This window comes from Brassica oleracea, chromosome C5 (genome assembly GCF_000695525.1).
Source record: "Brassica oleracea var. oleracea cultivar TO1000 chromosome C5, BOL, whole genome shotgun sequence".
In the NCBI taxonomy this organism is placed as follows: domain Eukaryota; kingdom Viridiplantae; phylum Streptophyta; class Magnoliopsida; order Brassicales; family Brassicaceae; genus Brassica; species Brassica oleracea.
In genome coordinates, this window is record NC_027752.1 from 42,026,182 (window position 1) to 42,044,552 (window position 18,371).

General features: G+C 37.4%; 5 protein-coding genes across 5 annotated transcripts; 4 read left to right on the forward strand and 1 right to left on the reverse strand.

The window, feature by feature from the left end:
• The first annotated feature begins 2,669 nt into the window (after positions 1 to 2,669).
• Positions 2,670 to 6,667, forward strand: LOC106343334 (syntaxin-121-like). The gene is made up of 2 exons (XM_013782515.1): positions 2,670 to 3,384; positions 6,031 to 6,667. The coding sequence occupies exons 1-2, from the start codon at positions 2,838 to 2,840 to the stop codon at positions 6,489 to 6,491; spliced, it is 1,008 nt and encodes a 335-aa protein (XP_013637969.1). The 5' UTR covers positions 2,670 to 2,837; the 3' UTR covers positions 6,492 to 6,667.
• Positions 6,668 to 8,398: 1,731 nt separating this feature from the next.
• LOC106294002 (agamous-like MADS-box protein AGL17) lies at positions 8,399 to 9,524 on the forward strand. The gene has a single exon (XM_013729623.1). It carries the CDS (start codon positions 8,429 to 8,431, stop codon positions 9,464 to 9,466), a length of 1,038 nt encoding a protein of 345 aa, XP_013585077.1. The 5' UTR covers positions 8,399 to 8,428; the 3' UTR covers positions 9,467 to 9,524.
• A 363-nt stretch (positions 9,525 to 9,887) lies between these two features.
• On the reverse strand, positions 9,888 to 11,555 carry LOC106343668. The gene is made up of 3 exons (XM_013782943.1): positions 11,180 to 11,555; positions 10,493 to 10,600; positions 9,888 to 10,390 (listed from the first exon to the last, which is right to left on the reverse strand). The coding sequence occupies exons 1-3, from the start codon at positions 11,498 to 11,500 to the stop codon at positions 10,079 to 10,081; spliced, it is 741 nt and encodes a 246-aa protein (XP_013638397.1). The 5' UTR covers positions 11,501 to 11,555; the 3' UTR covers positions 9,888 to 10,078.
• A 2,307-nt stretch (positions 11,556 to 13,862) lies between these two features.
• Positions 13,863 to 15,251, forward strand: LOC106293063 (putative phosphatidylglycerol/phosphatidylinositol transfer protein DDB_G0282179). The gene is made up of 4 exons (XM_013728739.1): positions 13,863 to 14,060; positions 14,231 to 14,332; positions 14,604 to 14,764; positions 15,035 to 15,251. Exons 1-4 carry the CDS (start codon positions 13,982 to 13,984, stop codon positions 15,137 to 15,139), a joined length of 447 nt encoding a protein of 148 aa, XP_013584193.1. The 5' UTR covers positions 13,863 to 13,981; the 3' UTR covers positions 15,140 to 15,251.
• A 747-nt stretch (positions 15,252 to 15,998) lies between these two features.
• On the forward strand, positions 15,999 to 17,210 carry LOC106343655 (uncharacterized protein At5g06450-like). Its single transcript, XM_013782926.1, has 2 exons — positions 15,999 to 16,104; positions 16,433 to 17,210. The coding sequence occupies exons 1-2, from the start codon at positions 16,002 to 16,004 to the stop codon at positions 17,044 to 17,046; spliced, it is 717 nt and encodes a 238-aa protein (XP_013638380.1). The 5' UTR covers positions 15,999 to 16,001; the 3' UTR covers positions 17,047 to 17,210.
• Positions 17,211 to 18,371: the final 1,161 nt, after the last annotated feature.

Below are 18,371 nucleotides of genomic sequence, written 5' to 3' on the forward strand. Positions count from 1 at the left end.
ATCACTAACTATGTTTATCTTTCGCTTGATTTTGAATGATCACGTTTGATGTTTTTTCTTATTTTTGAATCGATTTTACTTATGTTTTGGCTATTAAAATATGTACAAATCATGTATTTTAAATCCGAATAACCGATTTTATTTATGTTTTAGTTACAAAATAGGTACAAATCAGGTATTTTTAAACCGAAGAACTGATTGGGACCCGAACCCGAAAGTATAATGGGTTATACCGGTTCTTTGAAGATTTACTAACCCCGACCCGAACCCGATAGAACCCGAATTGGTTTCGAACCGAACTTTTATATAACCCGAATGGTGTTGATTTTGATAAACCCGAAAAACCAAAACCCGAATGGATAAAACCGAAACCCGATTGGGACCCCGAATGCTCATGCCTAGTTTTCTCGTTCTTATGTATAGGGTTGGGCAAATAAACCGAACCCGAAAATCTGAACCGAATCCGATCTGATAAAAATGAATCCGAACCGATCTGAACCCGACATAAATACCGAATGGATCATGTCTTTTGGTATTTTGGGTTATGGGTATTATCCGAACCGAACCCATACCTAAATGGAACTTCTACCAAATATGATCTTAATTCTTAATATGTATCCAAAATACTTTAAGATATTATTGAACTTCTAAAATAATTATCTATTACATGAAGGTTGATTGTGGAATGTGGCGGTTGAAGCCTGAAGATTTTAGATTTTGGTTTTGTTTTCATTGAATAATGTGTCTCTTTTCATAAGAACTTAGTTTTTGTTTTATGATTTCATTTATCTCGTTTCTTTCTATCACTAACTATGTTTATCTTTCGCTTGATTTTGAATGATCACGTTTGATGTTTTTTCTTATTTTTGAATCGATTTTACTTATGTTTTGGCTATTAAAATATGTACAAATCATGTATTTTAAATCCGAAGAACCGATTTCATTTATGTTTTAGTTACAAAATAGGTACAAATCAGGTATTTTAAAACCAAAGAACCGATTGGGACCCAAACCCGAAAGTACAATGGGTTATACCGGTTCTTTGAAGATTTACTAACCCTGACCACTTTTATATAACCCGAATGTAGTTGATTTTGATAAACCCGAAAAACCAAAACCCGAATGGATAAAACCGAAACCCGATTGGGACCCCGAATGTCCATGCCTAGTTTTCTCGTTCTTATGTATAGGGCTGGGCAAATAAACTAAACCCGAAAATCTGAACCGAATCCAATTTGATAAAAATGAATCTGAACCGATCTGAACCCGACATAAATACCGAATGTATCATGTTTTTTGGTATTTTGGGTTATGGGTATTATCCGAACCGAATCCATACCTAAATGGAACTTCTACCAAATATGATCTTAATTCTTAATATGTATCCAAAATACTTTAAGATATTATTGAACTTCTAAAATAATTATCTATTACATGAAGGTTGATGGTGGAATGTGGCGGTTGAAGCCTGAAGTTTTTAGATTTTGGTTTTGTTTTCATTGAATAATGTGTCTCTTTTCATAAGAACTTAGTTTTTGTTTTATGATTTCATTTATCTCGTTTCTTTCTATCACTAACTATGTTTATCTTTCGCTTGATTTTGAATGATCATGTTTGATGTTTTTTCTTATTTTTGAATCGATTTTACTTATGTTTTGGCTATTAAAATATGTACAAATCATGTATTTTAAATCTGAAGAACCGATTTCGTTTATGTTTTAGTTACAAAATAGGTACAAATCAGGTATTTTTAAACCGAAGAACCTATTGGGACCCGAACCCAAAAATACAATGGGTTATACCAGTTCTTTGAAGATTTACCAACTCCGACCCGAACCCGATAGAACCCGAACCGGTCCCGTACCGAACTTTTATATAACCCGAATGGGGTTGGTTTTGATAAACCCGAAAAACCGAAACTCAAATGGATAAAACCGAAACCCGATTGAGACCTTGAATACCCATGCCTACTTATGTATATTCCAAACGCAGCGTTTTGCTGATAGCATGAAAACTAATCAAATCTTCTTCTTCTTTTTTTGATCAACAAATTTGTCATATCTTAATTTTAAGAATTCGTCTGAAAAATAGGCGTGAGATAATTTTAGAGAAATTTCATGGGATATCAATTTTTAGTTTATTTTCACAAAATAGGTATAAATGAAGAAAATGACAAAATAAGTTTTATTAAAAAGTAAAAATATATTTTTATCATACTATTAACTAATTTAGACTTTTGGTTTAAAATCAAGGAGTGAGTTTTGGCGGTAGAGTTTCAAATTTCAAAAAAGATATATATATATATATATATATATATATATATATATATTAAAAATTTTAAAATAAAAATAGATTATTTTGGTCATTTTTTCGTTGAATACTATTTTTGTGACAAAGAATTTTAAAAAAACTATTTGGGAGAATTACCCATAATTTTACATGTCTTTGAAATTTCAACAGCAACTATTATTTCCTTCCTTCTCTTTAAGATATGTTTTGATTTTTTTTTTTGGGACAAATGTTTTATTTCAATCTGAATATAGTAAACCGTGCGTTGTACTACTTTAATCAGCTTACCATACTTAGACACCACACGCTTTCACTTTCGCTTTCACCTTTCCGTAGCCGCCATCGTTACTTAATACTTACTCGGAAGCTTCAAAGTCAACCATTGAGTCCTCCTCTTTTGACCTCTTCCTCCTAAACTTTTTTAAGACGTTAAATAATTCATTTTATACTTTTCCTCTCTCTTTCTCTACCTTCTTCGGTCGTTCAATAAATAAACCGTGTCGTTGAATCATAACGACTTTCCGTTGGATCTGAATCTCTCTTTCTCGATGAACGATTTATTTTCAAGCTCGTTCACTCGCTTCCGCAGCAGCGGAGCACCATCTCCTCAAGGCACCGGCGTTCAGATGGCGCATCCGGCGGGAGTGAACCTCGACAAGTTCTTCGAAGACGTTGAGTCTGTGAAGGAAGAGTTGAAAGAGCTGGATCGTGTCAACGACACACTCCAATCCTCTCACGAGCAGAGCAAGACTCTTCCCAATGCTCAAGCTGTTAAAGATCTCCGCTCCAAGATGGACGGTGACGTCGGTGTAGCTTTGAAGAAGGCCAAGATGATTAAGGTTAAGCTCGAGGCGCTTGATCGATCCAATGCCGCTAACCGGAGCCTCCCTGGTTGTGGACCTGGATCCTCCTCTGATCGTACCCGGACGTCTCTTCTCAATGGTCTGAGGAAGAAGTTGAAGGACTCCATGGATAGTTTTAACCGCTTGAGGGAGCTTATCTCCTCTGAGTATAGAGAAACTGTACAGAGGAGGTACTTCACCGTCACCGGCGAGAATCCTGACGAGAAAACGTTAGATCGACTCATTTCTACAGGTTAGTAAAATGGTTTTCTTTCATCATAATAAATGTGTAGAACCTGGAAAATTCTTATTGAAAATCACGAAAATAAAAATAATTGGTAACAATATTATAGAAAGAAAAAAAAGTTTTAAAGAAAATAGATGAATAAACAAAGTCAATGTTTGATCTATTTATTTAAAAGAAATTTCCTAGGACAATTTTTTTTAAAATGTTTTCACAAAAATAACTCTCAATGAAAAAAATGACCAAAATCTTTCATTCAATTTGGACATAAAATTGAAGAAAGTAGTCGTCAGGAATTGAGAGATATTTTCGGAATTTAAAATATAGGAGGTATGAGATCTTATTTAGGATTACCAGAAAGCCTTGGGGGATCTAAGGTACAAGTGTTTGGTTTTGTACAAGACCGCTTGAATAATAGAGTTAATGGATGGACTTTTAGATTCTTTACTAAAAGAGGAAAATAGGTAATTATTAAATCGGTGGTCACGGCTCTGCCAAACGATGTAAAGTCTGTTTATCGGTTACCGATGGCTACAGTAAAAAAGTTAACAAGTGTAGTCGCTCAGTTTTGGTGGAGTCCAGGAGGAAGTACAAAAGATATGCATTGGAAATCTTAGGATAAATTATGTGTGCCTAATGAAAATGGTGGATTTGGCTTCAAGGATCTTATTGATTTTAATACGGCAATGTTTGGAAAGCAATTGTGGCGGCTGATTGAAAAGCCAAATACTCTTTTTTCAAGAGTTTTCAAAGGACGGTACTACAGGAATGCCTCACCACTGGAACCGATCCGCTCATACTCCCCGTGGTTGGAGGAGTATTATTTCTGCTAGATCTCTGGTTTGTAAAGGACTAATTAAAAGGGTGGGAACATGTTCATCTATTTCAGTATGGAATGATCCTTGGATCCCAGCCACTCTCCCGAAACCAGCAAACAAAAACCTTCACAACAGTTACACGGACCTCACAGTGGATTCCCTCATTAATCTGGAATCCCGAACATGGAATTTACAGGCAATCAGAGCTTTGGTGGATCCTCATGATGTAAAAATTATTGAAAGTCTCTCATTAAGCAGGAACCAGATGGATGATAGGGATAGATGGCATTTTATTAACAATGGGAAATACTCGGTCCAATCAGGTTATCAAGTGCAACGGGTATACCCTGATAGGGAAAAACCACCAGAATTTTATGGGCCCATAGTAGATACACTAAAAGCTTTTTGTTGGAAAGTGCGGTGCCCTCCAAAGATAAAGCATTTCTTATGAAAAATTCTTTCAAGATGTATAGCAGTCATGAAAAATCTAAAGGCGAGAGGAATACAAGGGGATATATGTTGTGTTCGATGTGGAAATCTGAAGGAATCAATAAATCATGTGTTTTTTGAATGTCCTCCAGCACGTCAAGTTTGGGCTCTATCTAAGATACCATCGCATCCCAATGTCTTCCCTATTAGCTCTTTTTACGCTAATATGGATCACTTTTTTGGAGAGTCAATCCCAAAATGGATGATCATCAATTTTCATGGATATTATGGTATTTATGGAAAGGCCGGAATAACAAAGTTTTTAGGAACTTGGATATTGATCCAAGAGAAACACTTCAAATGGCAGAATTGGAATCATCACCTGGGCTGAGGCACAGGTAGCAAATGATCCAACGAGAGAGCACCAGGTACAAACCAGTTCTACACTAGTGACTCAGGGACGATGGTGCTTTATAGATGGATCATGGAAGAATAAGGAAGTATTCTCCGGACAAGGCTGGTATAGCACATTATCGGGCTTTGATGGCTTATTAGGGGCAAGAAATGTCAGAGCATGTCTATCACCCCTGCATTCGGAGGTGGAAGCACTCATATGGGCAATGGAATGTATGAAGAATTTAAGACCGTTTCAGGTCACATTTGCAACGGATTGTTCACAACTGGTGAAGATGGTTTCGGAACCAGAAGAATGGCCAGCATTTGAAAGCTATCTGAAAGATATTAGGCTTTTAAAAAGAAGTTTCCACAACTCAGACATCGTTCATGTACCCCGAACGGAAAACCTACGGGCGGACAGCTTAGCACGTAGTGCTAGGAAACAAAGTCCTTCGTCGTTCACATGGATGCGGAGTTACCGATTTGGTTTACAGAGTCAATATGAGTCAGCTTGCTGTCAAAAGAAAAAAAAGACAAAATAAGTTTTAATAAAGGATAAAGTTAACTAATCTAAACTTAGGGTTTAGAGTTAATGGGTAAGGTTTGGGGGATAGAGTTTCAAATTAAAAAAAAAAGTAAAAAAAGATATTAAAATTTTCAAAATAAAAAAAAAGTTATTTTGGTGGTTTTCTTGAAGACTATTTTGTGATAAAAACTTAAAAAAACTATTTGAGGGAATTATGTTTTATTTAATTCCACTATCGGCTGTAATACATAGTAGTTGTGTGCGAATTTTATATCCCAAGATACAGCCGCATCAATATTGTTTTGATATTATTTTGCAATACTCAAAACAGAATTCACGGTTCTTACCGAGTGTTAGTTTGAATTTTTTTTTCTTGTGCTAGTTTATAGGTATATGAATTAAAAGGAATTGTTCGCTGAAAACTAGACACGTTCGAATATGAGCGGTGTGTAACATTGGGGGACTCATTTAACTGTTTTATTACAGGAGAAAGTGAGAGGTTCTTGCAGAAAGCAATACAAGAACAAGGAAGAGGAAGGGTCTTAGACACCATTAACGAGATCCAAGAAAGGCATGATGCGGTTAAAGACATTGAGAAGAATCTCAAGGAGCTTCACCAAGTGTTTCTAGACATGGCCGTGCTGGTCGAGCACCAGGGAGCTCAGTTAGATGACATCGAGAGCCACGTGGGCCGAGCCAGCTCTTTCATCCGAGGAGGAACAGAGCAGCTACATACCGCTCGGGTTTACCAGAAGAATACCCGTAAATGGACATGTTACGCCATTATCATTCTCATCATCATCATAGTTGTTGTCGTTCTTGCTGTTGTTAAACCATGGCAGACAAACGGAGGCGGAGGTGGAGGTGGCGGTGGTGGAAGTCCGCCAGCTCAAGGTCAAGTGCCACCACCAAGTCCTCCTCAGGCAAGGCGTCTTCTGTTACGTTGAAGTGAGTTTTGTAGTTTGCAAATATATTCTTTCTTTGAAAACTTTTTCATCAAACCAGCATTGTGTTTCTACTTATTACTGCTGAGTTTTTTTGTGAACCACCTTTTTATTTGATTTTTATTGGGAAAATGTCAAATCTTTGGGTTAAATAAGAAATTAAGTAGATTATTTCCTGTATCTATCTATGTTGGGGATATATTTCTTTTTTTTTTCTATCGTTTGTTCTTGTGTGTCGTTGAAGTATATAAGCATGTCGAATTAAACAAGGTTAGATTAAGATCAACCGGTAACACAAAAACTATACGTATTAGTCTTTCTATTTTTGCAAGTTGGAATATGATGTGCTAGAAAGTTGAAACATACTGTAAAGTGGAAAGAGAAGCATTAGACAGTGTTCAAGAAAGCGACGGGACAGCGTTCTATGCAGCCGTCTAGGCAGTGCTTAGACATTATAAGCTTTATAAAACCATGACGATTACCTTCTAAACGGCTGAGAGAATTATAATATTGTAATAATATTATAATAATAATATATAATTTATTATTCACAAAATATAATAATAAATATATTATAGTGTAAAATTTAATGAAAATAAATAATATAAATTTTATTATTAGTAAATAATGATATTAACATAAAATATTACATATATTTACTATATTATTATAATTTATGAACGTCTAAGCTGCTTAGCTAATGTTTTAAGCATCAGTTTTGTTTTTAGTCACTACGCGTTGAGTCACTTCATGATTAACGTCTAGCGCTTTCTTGAACATTGGTATCAGGAGATCTAGCTGGAAGCAAAAAAAAGAGTGAAGTAGAGTAATTTGACACACTGCCATAGCTTTTCCAACTACGAGTCGCTATTAAACTATCACATGGATTATATCAATGGTTTTTAAAATTTTAGTTGTTTAAGATGATTTAGTTTCAAATAAATAATGATCGTTATATAATGATATAAAAATGTCGTACTTGTTAGTTTTAGTCATTACATGCAGCCCGTAACATTAAAAATTTTAGTATGGACCCCCAAGCTAATTTAGCAAATATCCAAATAATGATAGTTGGTAATGTAAATTTGTAAAATATGGGTCAGGAGCCCTAAGCAGCTGCTTATGTAGCCTACTCTCTGGACCGGGCCTGATTACATGCATTCGGTGACAACAGTTATATATTTCGAACATAAATTAAAGTTCTGCATTCTTGTTTACAAATTAGATAACCACTATTGAATCGTAAAATATTTTGACTAAAAATCATAAATACATATTATTATTTTTTTAACGCTAATTTATATTATGATCAATTACGATATGAGAAAGATTACATATATCATTCGATAACCGACAATACTACCTGCTTTATGAAGATCTACGCTTAACTGCATCACCTGGGCCGTCCTATGAAGATCCACGTCTGACCAGATTTACTTGCACTATGTTGAAGATCCCTTATAAATCTTTCTTCCGTAGTCTGCATAATTGTTTAATAAATCGCTCTCTCCGGGACTTCAAATCTAGATTTCATGTAATCTACAATAAATTGCATAGTAATTGCATAGTCTGGGATTTGAACCCCAGACCTGGGTGTAGAAGTCTTTAAACCTTAACCATTAGCCTACGGTGCTTCCATAAATACATATTATTCAATGTGTTAATTATTATTAATAAGTAATAAATTCATTGGATTGACTATGTCACGAATTATAATTTTCTCCCATCTTTGAACATAAATTAATTTGGTATTCTTGTTAACAAATTAGTTAAATTGTATTTTGACTATGACCACTAATTTGGCGTGTGATATATTTTATCACAAACTCTCAACAACCTCTTTTTTTCTACCATAAAAGAATCTGCAAAAGCAGTATCTTCTCACACAACCCAAAAAAATAAAACTAAAAAGAGAGATCAAACTCAAAGAGTGATCAATCATGACAAAGAAGGTAAAACTTGCGTTGATGGAAAATGAAAAATCTAGAGCAATAACGTTGAAGAAAAGGAGGTCGGGGTTAGTGAAAAAGGTAAAAGAAATATCAACATTATGTGATGTAAAAGCTTGTTTGATTATGTTCTCCCCTAAAGAGGTTGAACCAATGGTGTGGCCATCTGCTGAGGCGGCTCGTAACCTCCTCAAAGACTTCGATGCCTTGCCGGCGTTCACGAAGAAGAAGAATGAGACGAGTCTGGAGTCGTATCTGAAGGAGAAGACATGGAAGGTTCATGAGAATTTGAGGAAGAAGACTCAGAAGGAGAACGAGGAGTGTATGATGGATCAGTTGAAGGTGCAGCTAAGCAGCTTCCCTAAACTTGATGATCTTGACGTGAAGGAGATCTATTCATTGATCTCTTTCTCAAAGGACGCCATCATGCATTTGAGGAAGAAGGTAGGTTCGGTTCAGCATTGTCCTCTTCGCGATCCACCGGTGTATCCATTTGAAGACCAGGTCAAGGAGTTTAGGACCACCACAGGAGGCAGCCAGGAAAATGAGAGAGCTAGGAAGACTTATGAAGAGGTGAACATGGCTAGCATTGGTGCTTCAAAGGAGAAGCAAACCTACTACTTGATGGATAAATGGATTTTCCCATCTTTGAAGCAACCTTCCCCTCAAAGTCATCAACAAATCATGATGAACATGGCATCTTACAACAACAGCACTTTAGACCCTAGATGTTATCAGAGTTATCATCCATATCAGGGAAGTAGTAGCAATGGAGACCATAATTTGGAAATGGCGCCGGCTTTTCCACCAATCTTGGCCTGCCCTGATTTTGTTGGACCAGTGTCTCACCCATACCCTTTTGATTTCATAAGCCATGAGGAACGAAGCAACGCTATCAACAATGTTTTCTTTCCAGAGACACTAGCACCAGGAAATGGAACAACCGCCGAAGAAGGTAATGTTGGTGCTAGCTCATTTGATCCTAGTTATATTATGGATTACCCGGGAATTAACAATCATCATTTCTAGATATGTAGAAATGTATAATGTATTAAATTTGGTATGAATTTCTTTGAAACTATGTTTGCATGTTTGTTTTTCCTGCTTCCAGTTTATGTTTTGTGTTTGTATGCTTTTGGATTTATAGATCTTTATTATCTTTTGTTATTTTGAATAACCATGATGTCCGATGTTCAAGAAATCACTAGACGGTGGCCAGACGCCTTATACAAGATTAGTGTTTAGTCAGACGCTTATATCTATTTTTCTAACGTCTAAATGATTTTTTTTTTTAAAACTAGGTATCTGTCTATTCAGAAGCCGACTATACCGATTTTTAGAACACTTTGTCCAACTAATCAATAATCAACCAATGTCCATTTGGGAAAATCAGAACATTGTATACTTAAAAACAATATTGTACACTACCTATACATTTTCGTGAAAGACATGTTTATTAACTTCCAAGTATATATCTGACTATTAACTTCATGAAAAGTTACAATCCAAGGAATAAAATACAGAATATATATAGCATAAAATCATGCGAGCAAGAGACAAAATAATTAAACACACAAAAGCAGGAGAGAAATAATACAAAGTTACAAAAAAGTAACAACACACAAAGGAGAAAGAAACTCATCAGAAGATGTTACTGAACTGGCTGCTTAGTGAATCCTTAAGATTAGAGTAGAGGCCATAAAGCGAGTACTGCTTCAGATTAGCAACCTCGTACCAAGAGTTCAACGCGGTGTAATGCTTATCCGTGCCTGAAAACGCCAACTGGATCCCCAAGCTACAATCCACTTGCCCTCCTTGGTTCGTGCAGCTTTGTCTTTTGATTGCGCATTCCTCTTTGTTGAGGCACACGAACTTCGCGTCTCCAGTGCATTTGGAGCATCCGTCTTTCTTCCAGAACAAGTTCTCAAGCCTGCCCTTTTGGAACTCAAGAACCTGGACATTTAACAAAAATAATTAAACAAAATAAACATTAATACAGACGATAGAGGTAGAAATTTCCATTAAAAAATATGAAAAATCTAGACATCGATTTACAAGGGTGAAGCTTGTGACGACGTGATCGTTGTCTGCAACCATAATTGGAACTGATCTCGCAGCGTATTTTGCACCAGCGAACGCTACCATATATCCCTTTGAGGAATCCTGTAATCACAAAGTATCATTATCAAAACCAGTAACTTTGTAAACTAACACACACACATTTCAAAGACCTCTACTTCTAAGCAACAGGATCCTGACAGGACAGAACTCTGTTTACAACATCTCATCTCACTAAAACAACCAACACAGAAAGAAACCTGACATTAGTTTCCAAAACCTTTATTACATTTGACAAAAGCTTATTCTATCATGCACATCATAACTTAACCTGCTTATCCCCTGCCGACAGGAATATGTCAGGACAAAACTCTGTTTTCAACATCTCATATCACTAAAACAACAAAACAGAAACAAACCAAACCTTTCAAAAACAGAGATTACTTTCCAAAACCTTTATTACAGATGACAAAAAAAAAACTGATTCTATCATACAAGAGATGTCGATCCAACAGCTTAGCACCCATACAACTACCAAAGCTTGTCAACAGAGCAAAGTTGCCAACTTTATAAGCTGAGATCTTGACAAGTCAACTAAACTCCGATCCAATCAACAATAGATCAGAACCTGCAATCGAAACCCTAAATTCACCACGACAGATCAGAGAGAGACGAGAACCTAACCGGGCGGTAACTAGAGGAACTTGAAGAGGTATTGATGGTGAGGAGCGTGATCTCATCGACTTTAGGTCTGAATACGGCCAGCTCAGAGTTTCCGTTGAGCGAGAGGCGGCGACGATCGCAAGGAGAGTACTGAACGGAACGGTTGGTGCCAAGGAAAGAGTCTTTCGCCGCGAAGGCAATTCCGAAAGTGAATCCATCGCCGACCGCGACGGTGGAATCTGAGCAAGGCGAGTAGACATGGTTGTCGTCACCGGCGGATGTCAGGGATGACGTAAGCGCTGCCGCGAGGAGGAAACAGAGGAGGAGGAGGAATCTAGCCATCTGTCAGAGAGTAAACTTCTAAACTGGAGTCTTCTCCCTCCGATTTGTTAAGACGTGTCTCCGAGTAGTCAAATAAGACAAGCCTTTTGAGTTATGGGCCTCACACCAGCGGCCCAACATTAAAAAGTATGATTCATATCATATTTAATGTAGCCTGAAAACCCACGTAATTACAGTTTTCCAAAAAAAAAAAAGGGTAAACTTTTGTGATATAAACTTAGAAATGTGCTATTTTGGAGATTTGCCCTTCTCTTAATCCTAGTTGATTTAGGTTTTTGGATACTTTCCTTTTCTTATGACTTGTAATCTTTATATAAAGGAACTCATGTTATGATTAATAAAACACGGGTAAACGACCTATTTCCACACACAAAGTATCATATAGCAGCAGTTCCACACAATCTTTCAAGCGCGTCTTAAGTGCACACAGTTTAACTATCGCAACCTATTCCCCCCCATTTCGAAAGTTCGAAACACGAATCCCCACAGACGAAGATTGGGCTTGGTTTACTATCTGTTGAGTTAATATAAACCAATGGCCAACATAATTAACCCGAAACGACCCGATTAGAGAGAGTTAACCGGCTTTACATGACTTAATGACCCGAACTAATACCCCAACCCTAACCCATGTTTCTAAACCCGTAAATTGAAAAACCTAAATTCCCAATTCCAAATCCTCTCACTTGCGACAATCTACAACCTGATAGAATCATCGAAGTCGTCACTTCGCCGGTGGTATTTTTCGTCGACATATACACCTAAGGTGATTTCGACAACTCCTCTTGTTCCTATTTATCTCTGTCGGTTCAGATAATGATTTGTAATTGTGTTCATCAATTTTGCAGAAATCAACTATGGCTTCGAATCAGTGGAACGATGTGCCTATTGATTGGGATACTGTGCCAGAATTCGACCCGTCAAATCCCAACTCTGTTCCTCCTGATATTGACTCTGATGGTGAAGATCGCAGAGAGCGTAACGATTACAACATAGAGAAATATGTTTTTGACTTTGTCGATGAAGGTTCAGTCATGCATAATGTATATCCTGAAACAGATGAAGATGAAGATGGAGAAGAAATCCAACGGACAGTGGACAAGCGCAGCCATATTAAGAGAGGAAGTGGAAATTTGTATGAAGGCCAAGTTTTCATCAATGGAATTATGTTTAAGGAAGCTGTGCTTGATTATGCTCTGCGTACAGGTCTGAACATCAAGCAGAATCGTTATGACAAAACGAAACTTGAGTTTGTCTGTGATGGGAAAGGTTGTTCTTGGCGCATCTACTGCTCAACCTCGATTAAGTCTCCTAACAAATGGCAAGTTAAGAACATGAAGAAAGCTCATAGCTGTGTCCCTACAGGCACTTGTGAGATGCTAAAAGTTCCGGTAATAGCTCGTTTGTTTGTTGACAAGATCCGAGAAGAACCCGAGTACTTTATGCCTATGAAGATAGAGGAGTTGATTATGGAAAAATGGAAACTTACAGTGACAAGACCTCAGTGTCAACATGCTAGGAACAAAGCTATTAGGTGGATTGAAAGAGAGTATGATGAGCAGTTCAGACGCCTCCGTGATTACTGCAGGGAGATAATGGTCTCCAACGAGAACTCTTCTGTTGAGCTAGATTGCGTGAGAAATGAGGATGGTATAGATGTTTTTAAGAGATTTTATGTCTGTTTCAACATTCTTAGGAAGACTTGGAAAGAAAATTGTAGGCCTCTAATAGGAGTAGATGGGTGTTTCTTAAAGTCAAAGTTAAAAGGGCAGTTGTTGGTTGCTATGGGTCGTGATGCTGATAATGCGATATATCCTATTGCATGGGCTGTGGTACAAGTAGAAAACAAGGACAATTGGTTGTGGTTTGCGAGGAATATAAAAATTGATCTAGGACTTAAAGAAGGGGATGGTTTTATCATGGTTTCTGATCACATTGATAGTAGTAGAATTAATTAATGAAATTCGGGGAATTAATTAGAGTCAGTTAATTAATATTTAGAGAAATATCTTTGTTAGAATTTTTAGATTTCGTGTAAGAAAAGAGAAGGAGTTATTTTTTTTCTTTCAAATAACTAATTATTATTTATGTGTTGTATTATTAAATAGAGTCAAATCTGAGCTGGCAAATTCCAACTACGTTTCGTGCCAAGTGGTAATGGTTAAAAAGAAAATAACTAAAATAAATAAATGATAATAATTCTCACCTGCCGATAGGAAAAAAGATAATAGTAACGGTTTGTTCACTGCTAAATCCACTGCAAAAAAATATTTGCTGCGAAATCTAAGCCGTCTATCTAGAGGATTTAAAGACATGTCTAAATGAACGGTTAAGATCAATCCGACATTACTTGTGAAATGAGAATCCTCTGATTCCGTATGTGTGTCCTGTCTCTTTGCTTGTTTGTCTCCTCGTCCTCCAATCATCATCTGAAACTCTAAAACATTCGCATTTTTTTCTCCGAGAATCTATCACTCAATTATGTCGAGATTTTTTCTGGCTATCTCTTGTTTTCTGTTCATCTCAACGATTGTCAGAGCCACCGATGTCAAGTACTGCGGTATGTACTAATTCTCCTATGTTCTTCATTGACTCTTGATTGCCAAACTGTACCTTCTAGTGAGTTTGTTATGGTAATTCGATAGGATTTAGATAGTGCGTTGACCAAGGATCCAGTTCTGGATAAAAGAAGTAGAATCTCTATCTGATTTGTAATGTGTTTGGTTGTAGATGATAACGCACAGTATCAAGTAAAGGTTCAAGGAGTTGATATATCGCCTTATCCTATTGCTCGAGGCGAGCAAGTTACTTTCAGCCTTGCTTCTAACACAGGTACATCAGTTTTGTTTTTCATTTCTTGTTCTGACAGTCAGGCTTGCACACATTGAATTACCTATAAAACATAGATCTTTGCTTGTTCAATTCTTTTGATGTTTTGTTCTATAATTATTTTTTGTCAATATTTTGTTCTATAATAATCTCTATATTTGTTATCAAATGTTACAACTTCTTGTGTTCTCAGAATGGTCTTTGCATTGTCCTTGTTCATGCATCCAAAGTTTTTTTTTTGTTTTTGATTTGTGTTTGCTTCGTATATATGAAGACAATGTGATCTCAAAGGGAAAGCTGGTGATCGAAGTTTCATACTTTGGATGGCATATTCATTCTGAGACACATGATCTTTGTGATGAGACCAACTGTCCTGTCGCAATTGGAGACTTCTTGGTAGCACACTCGCAAGTTATGCCCGGTTATACTCCTCCTGTAAGTATATTACTTTGAAGCCTTCATTGTGGATATCATATAGTGACACCTTTATTCATTAGGCTCATTTGAATTTGATGTTATTCTACCTATAGTATAACAAAACAAACAGGCTAGTATCTGTCATGAGTGGAGGGAAGAAGTTAGAGCCCAACGTTTGTCAAAATTGCGTGATATGATCATTAGTCTATTATATATATATATATATATATCATAGCAAACATTTTGTTATTCGGATTCTGAGTAATCTAATCCTTTTATTTGTCATAGGGTCCATACTCACTTAAAATGAAGATGCTTGATGGGCACAAGGAGTTAACCTGCATCAAATTCTCATTTGACATTGGATTTGGATCATCAGTGGCCGACATGTAGAGATATATGTTTGCTGGAATATTTATAATGGAATCGTTCCAGTTGCTTTGTATGAAAACACCGTTTCTCTTTGGCAAAATTGTTTGATAAAAAAACATTTGAAATTTCTCAATCTTGTTCTCTTGGTGCAAGTCCCTTAAAAACTCTTCAGACAATCACTGGTGTTAACAAAAAGAAAAAAAGAAAAAAAAGACAAATCACTGGTATCATTCTAAACATCTCTCTTTCTTCCTATTTTGCTTTGTGTTTAGGACAAGTTTGGAATCAAATTTGGTAAATATCAGTGTTATGTCTCCCTAATTGAGCTTCTGGATTTATCTACTTTATGACTACAATGACCCATCAAATGAAGACTTCTTGAAAATTTAATTTGTTCACTTAGTACTTTTTTCTCTCATCTAATCTCCATGTTTTGTTGATCTTGATAAAAAAATTTCCCTTCCTCTTTCAGTATTCTATTTGGTCTTCGTCAGAACGCCAACTTCTTCATACATTTGAATCGAAGCTTGAAGGATATGAAGGGCAGGCCGTGAAAACATTTAAGCTTAAAACATATATGAGAAATTCCCTGGGGGTGGCGATAGCTCTCTCCACGAGAATACAATTTTGATCTCATAATATTTCATCAAAAGAGATGAAAATATTAGAAAAATGGATCATAACAAAGAGTTTCTTATGCCACCAACAAGGCAACAGCACTTGAAAGTTAAAACTTAAAACAGTCTTTAAACAATCGACAGTCTTAAACTATGGGTTTAGCAAAACTGGGCCTTGCCCAAAAACACCGAAGCCCAATGGGTCTGACGACACCCGCATATGCGCTATAAACATTCCAGACACGTGTCATCCGCTGGGAAGGCGTATGTATCTTTCACTCGCGCAGTCATGTCCTACTTCGTCTTCTTCTCATCTTTCTCTCTCTCTCCGTTTACGAGATCAACCTTTGTCGCAGCGAAATCTCAAAGGTTTGTCTTCCTCTTCTTCTTCTTCCTCTCTTCTGTCCGTTCCATCTGACGAGTTTGATTCGTGGATTATCTTTTCTCTCTCTCTCTCTCTCTCTCTGATCGATATTTTTTTTGCAATTTGTAAAGGTCTTACGTTTTCGCATATAAACATTGTAAAAGACTTGATTAGCTCCTCTAGTAAACACCCATTAACACATTTGTCTTAGATTAGTTGACCTGATTCATGGCTTTGCTTTATCAGATTATTTTACATTCCATCTTTGAGCACATTTACAACAAACAGCTAATTGAACTTTGTATTATTATGTCACTCTGTGTTGATGTGTAGTTTCCTATCACATGGCCAACTTTGATGGGCCAGGGTTCGCTATGGTCGACGGTTACTGGATCCAGACCAAAGCCATCGACGTCGAATCCTCAACCGACATCTCTCCATACCTCTCCCGTCTCCTAGAAGACTGCGTCTGGAACGGTAACAGAGCCATAGTCTTCGACCTCTACTGGGACGTCAAATCTCTCGACGCAAAGTCAGAGTGGCGTCTCTCCTCTGTGAAGCTAAGCACCAAGAACTTCTGCCTCTTCCTCCGCCTCCCAAACCCCTTCACCGACAATCTCAAGGATCTCTACCGCTTCTTCGCTTCCAAGTTCGTCACGTTCGTCGGCGTCCAGATCGAGGAAGACCTTGTTCTGCTTAAGGAGAATCACGGGATTGTGATCAGAAGCTCCTTGGAGATTGGGAAGTTAGCTGCTAAAGCTAGAGGGACTCCGATCGTTGAGTTTCTTGGGACGAGAGAGTTGGCTCATAAGATACTTTGGTATGATATGAGCAGGCTTGATTCGATTCAGTCTAAGTGGGATGAAGCTGGGGGTAATGATCGTCTCGAAGCTGCTGCTATTGAAGGTTGGCTTATTTACAATGTATATGATCAGTTGCAGCAGTGAGATGTTGTGGTTCGTGGAGGACACACTTGTTGAGTACTTGATCAAATGGATTTGTGAGATTGCTTGCACTTGGTTGGTTCCAGTTTGAGCATTTTGATCTCTTTGTGGGTTGTTATGAGTGAACAAAATAATGTCTGAATAAAATAAAAACTTGTTATGAACAATTTGTTATGAACAATGTGGATTGCTAGTAACCAAATGGCCAAACCGTGGCCCATGGAGAGAGAGAGAGTCGGCGGACCAAAAGGGAGAGAGAGTGGCCGACTTTAGTATTAGGATGTTTTCATTTATCTCTTCATGATTATCTTTAAGAAGTTTCACTTTTTCCTTTAGGATAATAATTTGTACTCTTTCCTTTTATCTATTCCTTGTAACCCCTATATAAGGAAACACTTTGATTGAGTAATAACACACACGATTTCCCCTTTGTTTACAACACGTTATCAGCACGATAGCCTCTGAACCCTGAGACCAAAATCGAAACCTAAAAGCCTAAACCGGCGACCCAAAACCTAAACCATAATCCTAATCTTGTTCTTAGTTCATCCAAGAACTCAGGAGATCCATCTTGAATCCCAAAGCTTCTCAGATCACGTTTCAGATCAGAAGAACCGCCATCCAGCTCGCGATTGAACCCGAAGTCCGCGACCGACCCGAGACGATCCGATCCCCGAACAGCTCGCAGCCGAGACGCCTCCAGCCCGCGATCGACCCCATCCGCGACCCGATAGGAGGCAGCAGACGTCCGTTCCGACCCGAGACGATCCGATCCCCGAACAGCTCGCAGCCGAGACGCCTCCAGCCCGCGATCGATTCCATCTGCGACCCGATAGGAGGCAGCAAGCGTCCGTTCCTCTCAGCTCGAAGTTTCATCCATTCTCAGGTGGTCCGGTTCTAAATCCCCTACGAAACAAAGGTATAAACACAATCTGAGAACCTAGAAAAAAAAAATAAGAACCCTAATTCCATCATTATGGAAACAATGTTTTGATGAAACCCTAAAAGAAACCCTACGATTAAAATCGACAATCTCCTAAACTAGAAACATAAATCGATTCCAATTAGAACCTGATTGTATGTTGATTGATTAAATCTGAAACATGGCAAACCCTAATCAAGGAATCGAAAACCCTAAACCCTAAAAGAAGCTAGTGACCGATTTTGAAATTGATCTTGCTTGTTTGATTTCTTGTTTGAATTGAGGTTTAAGATTGTTTAGATTGCTTGAATCAATCTAGCTGAACATACAAATACTTAAGGCCTTGAAACCTTAAACATAAGTTGATAGAATTTAAAGATTGAAAACCCTAGGGATCATAAGAATG

Coding starts and splice junctions, on each gene's coding strand:
- LOC106343334 (XM_013782515.1), top strand. CDS start 2,838: ATGAACGATTTATTTTCAAGCTCGTTCACTCGCTTCCGCAGCAGCGGA. Junction 3,385..6,030: donor AGATCGACTCATTTCTACAG/GTTAGTAAAATG, acceptor GTTTTATTACAG/GAGAAAGTGAGAGGTTCTTG.
- LOC106293063 (XM_013728739.1), top strand. CDS start 13,982: ATGTCGAGATTTTTTCTGGCTATCTCTTGTTTTCTGTTCATCTCAACG. Junction 14,333..14,603: donor CAGCCTTGCTTCTAACACAG/GTACATCAGTTT, acceptor GTATATATGAAG/ACAATGTGATCTCAAAGGGA. Junction 14,765..15,034: donor TGCCCGGTTATACTCCTCCT/GTAAGTATATTA, acceptor TATTTGTCATAG/GGTCCATACTCACTTAAAAT.
- LOC106343655 (XM_013782926.1), top strand. CDS start 16,002: ATGTATCTTTCACTCGCGCAGTCATGTCCTACTTCGTCTTCTTCTCAT. Junction 16,105..16,432: donor GTCGCAGCGAAATCTCAAAG/GTTTGTCTTCCT, acceptor GTTGATGTGTAG/TTTCCTATCACATGGCCAAC.
- LOC106294002 (XM_013729623.1), top strand. CDS start 8,429: ATGACAAAGAAGGTAAAACTTGCGTTGATGGAAAATGAAAAATCTAGA.
- LOC106343668 (XM_013782943.1), bottom strand. CDS start 11,500: ATGGCTAGATTCCTCCTCCTCCTCTGTTTCCTCCTCGCGGCAGCGCTT. Junction 10,601..11,179: donor GTTCCTCTAGTTACCGCCCG/GTTAGGTTCTCG, acceptor TTGTGATTACAG/GATTCCTCAAAGGGATATAT. Junction 10,391..10,492: donor TCGTCACAAGCTTCACCCTT/GTAAATCGATGT, acceptor TTAAATGTCCAG/GTTCTTGAGTTCCAAAAGGG.